We start from the raw sequence: 12,125 nt of genomic DNA on the forward strand, positions 1-12,125 counted from the left end.
TCTAAACTTTCTAAAACTGATGAGGAATGGATAGGGAAAATGTTGCTTAGGTTTGCTCAGGAAAGGAGGAGAATGTTTACAGCAACCAAACAACTTCCTAAAACCTTAATTTCACACACACACACACACACACACACACACACACACACACACACACACACACACACACACAAAACCTATGTAATAACAAAAGGGAAAAAATAAGAGAGAAAAGACAAAGTCTTTAGTTGGTACTCTGAAGTGACAGAAAAATAATAAAATGTATTATTTTTATCTATTCAAGAAATAATAATGTTTAACTGTGGACAACATTTTAGAGCTTAGTTCCAACTGCTAACTGTTCAAAAGCATTAAAAAGAAAAAAAAACTTCAACCACAAAGTTGCATGTGACCATAAGCCACTTTCCAATATATCTGTTAAAACATCAGAACAAACAATTATCAAAAGAAGAATTATAAACTATTAAAAGGCACTTGCAAGGATGCTGTACTGACAGAAATCCCAACCGGGCAGCCCCCTGCTGTAGTGGATAGAGAGCTGAATCTGGAGTCAGAAGACCTGAGTTCAAATCTAGCCTCATACACTAGCCGTGTGACCTTGGGCAAATCACTTCACCCTTTCTGCCACAGTTTCCTCATCTGTCATATAAGCTGGGAAGGAAATGACACAAACCCCTCCAGTTATCTCTGCCAAGAAAACTCCAAATGGGGCCATGAAGAATTGGATATGACTGAAAATGACCCCAGAGAACAAAGAATCCTGAGGATTCAGCTTACCCCCCCTACAAATTGGCAAAGATGACAAAAGATGGAAACAGTCAATGCTGGAGGGGTTGTGGGAACTCAGACACTTGTTGCGGGGAGTTGTAAATCTATACAAAATGTTAGAAATAAATTGGAAATTATTTGAAATTAAAATCAAATAAAATAACTAGAATATCCCTATCCAGTGACGGAAATATTCCATTTTTTTTGTTGTTGTTTAGTCCTCTCTGACTCTTTGTAATCCACTTGGGGTTTTCTTGGGAAAGGTTTGCCATTTCCTTCCCAGTTCATTTGACAAATAAGGAAACCGAGGCAGACAGGGTGAAGTGACTTGCTCAGGGTCACCCAGCTAGTCAGTGTCTGGGGCTGCATTTAAACTCAGGTCCTCCTGGCTTTATGCACTAGGGCGCCCCCTAGCTGCCTCCACAGATTCCTGGGCTTATACCCCAGGGAGTTCACTGACAATAGTCAAGTCCCCACAGATTGCCAAAATATTGATTGCAGCACTTTCTGTGACAGCAAAGAACGGAAACAGACACTTATCAATTAGGGAACGGCTAAACAAACAGGGGTACATGATCTAAGGAGATGCTATTGTGCTGAAAGAAATGAAGAAAGGGCAAGGGAAGATCTCTATGAACTGATCCCTGTGATGCAAGCAGAACCAAGAAAACAACACACTCATGCACTCACTACTACAACAGAAGCCGGAAAAATAAAAATAAAAAAAAGTCCAAACATTGCAAAGTTACCAAGAACAAGCAGGAGCTTTCTAAGTGCTAAGCATAGCAATATTCTCAGAGTTCTCTGCTGTACTCATCAATTAGACTGATTATTCCCTCTTCTTTCGATTTTATTTTTGTCATGAAATAATATTGTTTTATGAGATGGCTCTTTGGGAGGTATGTGGAGGAATATTGAAGAAAATTATGGTGATAATAAGACAATTAAAAAAAAAACTTAGCTAAGCCCATAGTCTATAATTTCATTTGACTATATATTAATTCTTTACATCCTTAAATAAATCATTAATCTGAATGAAAAAGAACTAAGATTGTAAAGAGAATCTGTTTCTTTAACAATATCAGATATTCTATAGAAACTAAAAACTATGTGATGCACCCAATAATGCTAACATTTAGTACTCAAGCTACCTGTAAATTTCTTATATAGTTTTTATAAATCACATTAATTGTAGGATCATTAAGAAGATACTCACTTTAAAATCAAGATATCTATGTATGACACAGAGGGTGACAAAATCTTCAGCAGACAAGCCTGGTAGATTTTCAAAATCTAAACAAAGTTTACAAAACAGGAATTACATGAACATCATAAGAGACATTAGAAAATACATACTTTTCATTGAAATCAATGCTGGTCAGTGTTACTACTGGGCTTATATCCCAAAGAGATCTTAAAGAAGGGAAAAGGACCTGTATGTGCCAAAATGTTTGTGGCAGCCCTCTTTGTGGTGGCCAGAAACTGGAAACAGAGTGGATGTCCATCAGTTGGAGAATGGCTGAATAAAATTGTTGTATATGAATATTATGGAGTATTATTGCTCTGTAAGAAATGAGCAGCAGGAGGAATACAGAGAGGCCTGGAGAGACTTACATGAACTGATGCTGAGTGAAATGAGCAGAACCAGAAGATCGCTGTACACTTAAACAACAATACTGTATGAGGATGTATTCTGATGGACGTGGATGTCTTTGGCAATGAGATGAACCAAATAGAGCAGTAATAAACTGAACCAGCTACACCCAGCGAAAGAATTCTGGGAGATGACTATGAACCACTACCTAGAATTTCCAATCCCTCTAATTTTGTCTGCCTGCATTTTGGATTTCCTTCACAGGCTAAATGTACACTATTTCAAAGTCCGATTCTTTTTGTACAGAAAAACAACTGTTTGGACATGTATACATATATTGTATTTATTTATACTTTAACATATTTAACATGTATTGGTCAATGTGGCATCTGGGGGGGGGAAGGAGGGGAAAAATTAGAACAAAAGGTTTGACAATTGTCAATGCTGTAGAATTACCCATGTATATATCAGGTAAATAAAAACTATATATAAAAAATATCAATGCTGGTATGCTAGCCACTTTTGTTTTTAACTCAATTTAATACCTCTCATCTGTGACTGACTGTTTTCTGTTCATGAACTTGTCCCGATTAACTATTAATAATTCTTTATTATAGAGTAATTGTGGAGGAAGAAGCCTTCCTGCTGCTCAGTAGTTCCATGTTTAAAATAAGAATTCTGAGCTATTTTAAAGGGGAAGAGGGTCTGGTAGCTTTGATGTAGCTTCCTAGGACAGAACCCACTTTTGCTGACCAATACATTAAGCAGCCAAGGGATCCTAAGAGTGCTGACTTTGGGACTGGAGAAGCTATTGTGTAAGTTAGTCCCTATGTGACCCTGGGGCACTGCCTGAACCATTCTGGGTCTTCTTCATCGGAAAGATGAAGAAATTGTTTCAGGTGTGTTCTGGTCTTCCTTCCATCACTAAGTTCACATCCTGTCCACCACTTCCCAGGCAGTAAGGAATTGAGGATTCTTTGGCACTACAGATCCCTATTATCATGATGGCTAAATTGATTCTATTATTTTTTCCCCTAATAGGATGGCAGATTCTTTTCTGGAAGTTCTCCTATAGCAGAAACTCCCCAGTTTGGCTTCTGCAACTTGATACACTGATTAAATGTCCTTCCTTGATTTATCCACACATTTATTTGAATGCTTACTGGCCCCTGAGGGCAGGAGTAGAGGGCGAGTCCCTGCCTTCAGGGAGGACCCTTGGCTTTGGGTCAATGGCGGGAGGCGCCGCCCACTCAAGGGGAAGTCAGAGGGGAGTCCTGGCAGGACGGGAGGGGGGCCACTGACCTAGAGAGGAGTGAGGAGTGGGGACTTGCGGGAGCTGGGAGGGCTTGCGAGGGTTTGGACACTGGCTGAAGCTCCCTGGCTACCCCAGGCAAGGCAGTCACTTACTATCTGTCAAGTTCCATCTCTGCAAAGATGCAGGAACCATGAAGGAGAGAGACCACTCTGGATCTGTTCTCCAACAAGGAGGGATGAGAACAATGGGAGCTTGGGGAGACCAGAGCCCTGTACATGGCCCGTGGTGATGGAGAGGAGGAGGAAGCTCCGAAGAGTTTGGAAGGGTGGATTTCAAAGCTCAGAAGTAACAAACAGGTCTGCAGAGAGAGTCGGCTCTCAACGGGAAGATCCCAGGAAACAGAGGGACGGCTCCATGGAGAAGGAGAGCATGGCGGATGGGCCCCACGAGTGAGCAGGACACAGAGACAAGGGTGAGCACAACCTAATTTAAGGGAAGATGAGGGGCTGCACAAACAGAGGTTGGAGGAACCATCTTTGGTCCAGCCAAATGGTCCCTTTGCAGAGGGATCATTTTTGGACCAGCCAGGCCCAAGGGGCCTGGTACCCGAACAAGCAAGAGAAAGCTTCGATACTCTATGGGAATTCAATCGCCTGGCCCAGGACACTGAAAGACATGGCAGATTGCTGTTGTTAGGGAGCTCTTGAAGACTGGAGAGAGAAAGGTGGACCCTAGGAATGGAGAAGGGCAAAGATCCTGAATTTCAGCAAGGGCAGAGAAAATGGAATTACAAAATCTATGTGAGCCTGACTTTGATTCCTGGAAAAATTCTAACTCTGGGATAATTAATGAGCATTTAGAAAAGGAAGCAGTGGTCACAAAAAACCTGTATAACTCTGGGAAAAAAACAGGTCCATAGGATAATGTGCTTTTCTTTTTTTAAGCCATATGGGGCAGATTGACAGAGCAAAGAATGCTGTAGAGAGTGTTAATCAAAGCATTTAACAAAATCTCAAATGCTACTTACTTGGAAAAGATGTAGAGATGTGGGCTAGATGATAGCACAATTAGATGGAAGTGCATGGAATGGAAAAGCACTTAGTAAGAACTGATAATTTTCTAAGCACTCTGTTAAGGGTAAAGTGCATCAGTCCTGGCTTTCAAAAAGCTCAGATTCTAAATGGGGGAGATAATAAATCAGGGCAGGTGGAAAATTAGCTGGAAGAGCCACATTCACCTCATCAGGGACCTAGAAGGGCCTCAGCCCTTAAGTGTTGCAAAGGCAAGTTCTTGGTGGGAGGAGGCAGGGGAAGCAGAAAAAGAAAGAGGGAAGATAGAGGAAAGGGAGTGAAGGAAGGAGAGAGAGACACACACAGAGAGGCACTGAGGATGTGAGGGTCCAGGGACCCGTGCAACTGTGGGGATGGCAATGGACAGAGGCAAAGGTAGAACACTCACTGGGCCAACACAGAGGCTCTACGGATTGTGATCTTATGCCATGTCTTCTACCACTTGGCCATTTCAATGAGTCTGGTTAATTTCTTACCTAGTTTGCCTAATACAGCATAAATTTTTGCTCTGATATTTTCAGAAACCTCCATGACTGAAGTAGTTGGACAGGAGGGAGGCGCTGGAAGGATTTTTTGTTCTTCTTGAAAAGTAGTAATTAGAGGTTTCTTTGCATCTAATGGTTGAATGTCATGGAAAATAAAGCAAGAGAAAGAGTTATAGTTACTAAAGATTTACTTTTTTATGAAATGTATTTAAGACATTAATAATACATATCATGAAGAAAAGAAAAAATTAAATTTGTATTTTTTTCATTATTCAGGAAAAAATCATTTTCATTCTTTAAAACATGAAAATGATTTCAAAATTGTTTTATTTAAAAAAGCATTTCCATAGAACTCTCTATCCTAATTTGATAAGTAATATCAGGCTAAGAATGATGGCATCTCTTCTATTGCTTATTATGTGCTATAATTAAATAAAAATTATTTTATGATTCAATAATTCAAAAAAAGCCCTAATAAAAATGATGACTAACTTGTTATTTTAAGAGGAGGAGTTGGTGGTGGAGTTGTGAAGTGATCCAGCCATTCTGGAGAGCAATTTCGAACTATGCCCAAAGGGCTATCAAACTGTGCCATGCCCTTTAACCCACTACTGGGTCTGTATCCCAAAGAGATCTTAAAGGAGAGAAAGGGACCCACAGGTGCAAAAATGTTTGTGATAGCCCTTTTTGTAGTGGCAAGGAACTGGAAACTGAGTGGATGCCCATCCACTCCACATCCAGCCATTGGAGAATGGTTGACTAAGTTATGGTATATGAATATTATTGTTCTGTAAGAAACAACCAGCAGGATGATTTCAGAGAGGCCCGGAGAGACTTATAGGATCTGATGCTGAGAGAGATGAGCAGAACCAGGAGATCATGTGCACAGCAACAAGATTAAATAATGTTCAAGTGTGATAGATGTGACTTTTTTCAACAATGAGGTGACTCAGGCCCATTCCAATGGTCTTGTGATGGAGAGAGCCATCTGCACCCAAAGAGAGAATTATGGGGACTGAATGTGGATCATAACATAGTATTTTCACCTTTTTTTGGTTGCTGCTGCTTGCTTGCTTGTTTTTTTTTTTCCTCTCATTTTCCCCTCCTTTTGATCTGATTTTTCTTATGCAGCATGATAAATGTGGAAATATGTTTAGAAGAATTACACATGCCTAATCTATATTGCATTACTTGCTGTCCAGAGGGGAGGGTGGTAGTAAAGATAGGAAGAAAAATTTGGAACACAAGATTTTGCAAGAGTGAATGTTGAAAGCTATCTTTGCTTGTATTTTGAAAAATAAAAAGCTATCATTCAAAAAAATTTGGAGGTTTTTAAAGGAAAATTTTGTTAAAAGGAAACACTTTCCATTTAAATCTGAATAAACAATAATTAGGTTTAAACAAAACTATGATATGCCTCTGATTCTGAAAGGCTGGAGCTCTGTGAGTTATTTTTTTCACCTAGAGAGTGGTAATATTTATACTTTCTATTTACAAGGTTACTAGAAGAACTTTATACATTTTAAAACTCAAACATAAATTTAAGTAATGATTATACTTGGTTTCCTCATCTACATGCTGGGGGTATTGGACTAATATTTCAGATTCTTGCCATTTCCAATTTGAGGAAAGAATGAAAGCTATCTTAAAATTTTCAATCCTTCCAAAGGGTGATTTAACCTTGTACTTATACAAAGGACCAACACAAGTGATTTGTCAATAACTTGGGGCTTCTGCCCACATTTTGGCAGAAAAATTTACTGTATTTTCAAGTCATACTTTTCAAAGATGAAGCTGCTTTAGATTTTTTTGATACTTTATTAAAAAAACTCTTATCTAAAGTGTATATTTTGTTCATTTTTCTTTTAATACACTCAACATTATTAATATGCTTATGTTTAACAGGTCATAAAAACACAAGCATATTAATAATATTGAGTGCAAAATGAAACTGTTTTTTGACATTTTATTGTCAGTTTTCAGTCAAAGAAATCAAAGCCATTTATAGTCATATGAAAAAATACATCATTATTGATTAAAGAAATACAAATGAAAACAACTGTGAGCTATCATCTCATATTTATCAGAATGGCTATTATGACAAAAAAGGAAAATGATTGATGTTGGAGGGGTGGAAAAACTGAGACACTAATACACAATTGCTGGAGTTGTGAATTGATCCCCCTGTTATGGAATGCAATTTGAACTATAGCTAAAGTCTATAAAATTGTGCATACCCTTTGAACTAGCAAAAGACTGCTAGGTTTATATCCCAAAAGTGTAAAAAAGTCCCCCCTCCTTCCTTTTTGTACAAAAATGTTTATAGTGGTTCTTTTTTTGTGGCGGCTAAGAATTGGAAATCAAAAGGACATCCATCAATGGAGTAATGGCTAAACAAGCTGTGGCATATGTAATGGAATATTATTATGCTGTAAGAAATGATGAACAGGATGATTTCAGAAAAACTTGGAAAGACTTACATGAACTGCCGCAAAGTGAAGTGAATAGAACCAAGAAAATGCTGCCCAGTGAAGAATTGTGAATGGCTTGGCTATTCTCATGAATACAATGATCCAAGACAATCCCAAAGGACTAATGATGTAGCATACTATAGGCCTCCAGAGAAAGAACTGACATTGCTTGAATATAGATTAAAGCATACTATTTTTCACCTTTCATTTTTCCCTTTTATTTGAGTCTTCTTGTACAAAATAACTAACATGACTAAAACTAAATGTTTTACACTATTGTACACACATTACCTATATCTGATTGCTTACCATCTCAAAGAGGGGGGAAAGGAAAAAGGGAGAATTTGGAACTCAAAACTCAAAAAAAAAAAAAACCCCAACAACCAAAAATTCAAATGTTAAATTGTTTTTCACATGTAATTAGGGAAAAAGAAAATAGAAGTATAAGAAAATGGGCTTATATTTACCAATTATCTTCCCATCTTTATCACGTTTTACTCCTAAGTCTTTTTCTTCTTCTCTCCACAGCTTAATTAAGAGATTTGCAGCTGTCTGGTCTTTCTTCCCTCGCCAAGTATTGACATGAACAGAAGTTTTGGGATTGTCACAGAATTCAACCATTATTCCAAGAATTAGATTACAGAAGTTTTTTTGGTTTAACTTTATCATGAAAAAGAGAGAAGGAAAATGTTGAAAGAAATTCAATAATTTGGACCAAAGTGAAATCTTCCTTTATGTTTCTTTAGATAGAAGAATCCAATTAAATAATATTTGGGATAATCTCCTGTTTAAATGAAAATAAATAATGCATGTAGTGCAATGGGAAATATTGCTGAACATGTAAAAATTAGAGAGAAAAAAATGAGATGACTGGCCAATATGAAAAGCAATCGTCTTTGAGGTATGTATATATACACACACACATATGTGTATAATGTGTATATATACAAATATACACATACACATATAAATATATGTGTATATGTAGATGGATATATATATATGTATCTTATATGTAAACAAACATATACATATATATTTATAAGAATTCAATAAATTGCCAATCTAGTTTAAAATCGATTCTCTTGTAATTTTGATTAGAATAAATCTGTATCCAGGATTACTTGGGCACATTGATATTAACTGAATCCCGTGATCATCCCAGGAAGTGCTAAATAGTTGATTTCCAATCTCTCACCCATTTCTATTGCCCAACATAGATATCTTTCTGGTTTAAGGTTTACTGCTCAATATTAGACTCACTAACCCCATTTAAAAAACTATATTTTCTCATGATTTTTTCTTCACTCTCAAAAGTTAGCCTCAATTCATTTTCATTCTTACAGTTTAAAAAGAAAGCAGATTTTCTTTTCTCTGGGCTAGAAGTTAATGGCAAAGTTTGGCAGACATAGTAGTTCTAGGATATAACTGAAAGTGAGAAAGTCTCAAGGACACATTTTTTCAGTTCAAAAAATATTCTTTTTTCCCCAAAAAATATTTTTAAAGAAACTTGTCCGTTATTCCTTTAAGACAAATAATAAAATATTGACACTGTGTTTTATTAATAATAATATACTGAATACTAGTTTCTTGACAGAAGAAAAATGGAAATAAGTTGGTCAATTTTTAAATGTATTCAAAATTAACATTATATTGCCTCAAATTTATATTTATCTTTTTAACAACTAGCTAATCAAACTGGTTATAGACATATAAAAAAGGGATTTGGGTTCCATGAATTTGAAAGATAGTAAAAAACAGTTGAAGAAGCTGATTCTAGATTCCCACCTCATCTTGACCATGGACTCTACAAAGAGCATCGATGCAGCTGGTGAGAAATTCCTCGAGGGCCAATGTGCGTCTTTTGAGTTGCATTGGCCTGCAATGGCCTATCTGCAGTTCCCTTACTCTGGGGTGCTTTTTCCCAGTCCTTCCATTTATTCTCTAACAAAGGATTACTGAATTGTGGCACTTAATAGTTGTACAAAATGGATATGGTTCTGAGGCCATTGTTTTCCTCTGCACAAATCTAGCCCTTAAAATGTCATATCATGGGGTTTTTTGAAATGCTTAAATACTTAAATTTTTTTTTCTAACAGTTGGGAGGCACAATGGATGGAGTGCCAGGTCCGTAGTTGGGAAGACTATAGTTCAACTTTGATCTGGGAAAGTTAACTCTCTATTTGCCTCAAGTTACTCATTTGAAGAATGGGGATAAGAGCACCTACCTCCCAGGGCTGTTGGGAGGATCAAATGAGATAAGTGTAAAGCATTTAACATAGTGCCTGACACACACTAAGTATTATATAATATTAGTTATTATTATTGTTGTATAACTTACAGCTAGCAGATCCAAAAGTAGGAAAATACCATCTTTTTCAAGAAAATAGTCTTCTAAGGAATAACATCCCAAAATACAGCACCTAAAGAGACACAGACACTAATTGTTTTTTTTAATGAGGCAATTGGGGTTAAGTGACTTGCCCAGGGTCACACAGCTAGGATGTGTTAAGTATCTAAGGCCAGATTTGAACTCAGGTCCTCCTGACTTCAGGGCTAGTGCTCTATCTACTGCACCACCTAGCTGCCCCCCAGACACAATTTATGGCATATTTTGTTCATTTAATAGGTATTCTAAAAGAAATATAAGGCATTCCCTTAAGCTAACAAGTTGATATTTTCAAGATATTAAAATAAAATTTGGATGTAGGTAATGTAATGTGTGTTTTTAAAGTTTTAAAAATGACAAGTATATTTAATTAAAAAAATCAATATTAACTTTCTCAAGATATATTAATTACAATGAATATAGGCACACAAAGGATGAACCCAGGCTCACTGTCATAACTTTTAGAAGGAGAACATAATTAGGTACCTATTAATTTAAAAAAAAATGCTTATTCTTATTTCAAAAGGTTTTAAACGTGATACATTTTAGGCTGAAACTGTGGGCTAAATAGTTGGTCTGACAGTGTCTAGGACTTTTATACACTATTAGGGAGCCAATGAATTGAGAGGAATTGACAGGACACCCCCCACTTTGTCAGTCAAGCTAACTTTCCCCCAAGAGAGGATCACACAAATCTATGCATTCTGTATTAACAGGACTCAAGGCAGAATGCTCTTCATGCAGAATAAGATGAGAAGACTACATAAGTCACAAAGACTCTAAATCTTCTTGGAAAAACTATAGAGAGATCCATTTTACCAACACAATATAACAAACACTCACAGAGCACAATACTGCCCTGAGCACTGTGTGACAGGCACTGGGTGAAAGACAAAATTTAGAGAACAAGAGACGCTCTCAAGGAACTCAAGTTTTCTCTCTCTTTGACAATTATGGGATTGCTGGAGAACCGGGCCTTGCCCCGTATATCTGAAATGAGTTGAGTAGTCCTACAAGCTACTGTATACAGTGCATTTGGAGGGTGTGAGGAGAATTAGTTTGACATGTATAGTTTGCTGTGCCACGTAGCTCATGTGATTTACTGACTGAAGAAGCAAAAGGGAAATGTTAAGTCATTTCCTCCATCTAGCAAATTACTGTTTAGAGAAGCAATGTGTGAGGTTAAGACCAAAAATATTAAAATATTTGGAAAATAGCATTTGTAAAAGAGGTTAAAGACATTTCTTTAGTCTGTTAACAGATACCAAGTACATGAAGTACAAATAGCTTTGTTTTTGTGCTTAAATGATACAAGGAGAATTAGGGCAGATAGAATTTCAAAAATTAACATGGAGATGGACTAAAGTTTGCTTTGTCATTCACATGAGAAAGGTCTTAGTTCTTAGGGATTTCTAGTCATCTTTCTGGCATGGTTTAAATGCCAAAGATTTGACTAGGAATCATTTCTACTTCCATTACTTTACAGGATCAAACCATAGCTACTGCAAAATACTTACCACAAGCAGTCCAATGTACTGAAAAGAAGTCGTTTATAACCTAATCCACTCTGAAACTTTTTAGGGTCTATTTTCATTAGATGAAGAATCATATCCACTCCTTCATTTCCAAACATTTCCTATTTATGAAAGGTTTATTAAAATCATTTCTTAAAAGGAACAGATGCTCTGATCATTATTTTTCCTCATCCTATTTTTCTACCCTCAACAAAACATTGTTGAGAAAACATACATTTTAAATGTTGATTTTTAATAATTTGGCCTACTCAATCATAGATATTGTATCTAGTTCTTTCAAATGATTATCTTTAAGAGATGAGATTAAACTACATGACAATGTTTTTGAAATAAAATATTTAATTCATTTTTATGCGTTTCTTTTCCTCCTTTCTCCCCTTATAGACAAAAGGTCTTATAAGTACAACTGACTTCTAAGACTAAAATTCTACAACCTTATGAGTTTTGTTTTTGTTTAATAATTGTTAAATATAAATTTGATGACAGAAACAATCTTTGATCATTAACACGGGATTTTCTGTACCGCTGATTATCTGCTTGCCACAGGGCTGTCTCTCC

General features: G+C 36.7%; 1 protein-coding gene across 4 annotated transcripts in view; it reads right to left on the minus strand.

Moving 5' to 3' along the window:
• Positions 1-12,125, minus strand: part of CFAP69 (cilia and flagella associated protein 69) — a 64,144-nt gene that overhangs the window by 13,731 nt on the left and 38,288 nt on the right. For all 4 annotated transcript variants that reach the window (XR_012482123.1, XM_074266581.1, XM_074266580.1 and 1 more), the window contains exons 15-19: positions 11,550-11,668; positions 9,985-10,066; positions 8,111-8,303; positions 5,164-5,301; positions 1,985-2,061 (exon numbers count right to left, since the gene is read on the minus strand). Coding sequence is in view for 3 of the 4 variants with exons in the window: in XM_074266581.1 (XP_074122682.1) it covers positions 1,985-2,061; positions 5,164-5,301; positions 8,111-8,303; positions 9,985-10,066; positions 11,550-11,668 (609 nt within the window). In the remaining variant the exon portion in view is untranslated. The remainder of the gene's footprint in view (positions 1-1,984; positions 2,062-5,163; positions 5,302-8,110; positions 8,304-9,984; positions 10,067-11,549; positions 11,669-12,125) is intronic.

The sequence above is a fragment of the Sminthopsis crassicaudata genome, chromosome 5, assembly GCF_048593235.1.
Source record: "Sminthopsis crassicaudata isolate SCR6 chromosome 5, ASM4859323v1, whole genome shotgun sequence".
NCBI lineage: Eukaryota > Metazoa > Chordata > Mammalia > Dasyuromorphia > Dasyuridae > Sminthopsis > Sminthopsis crassicaudata.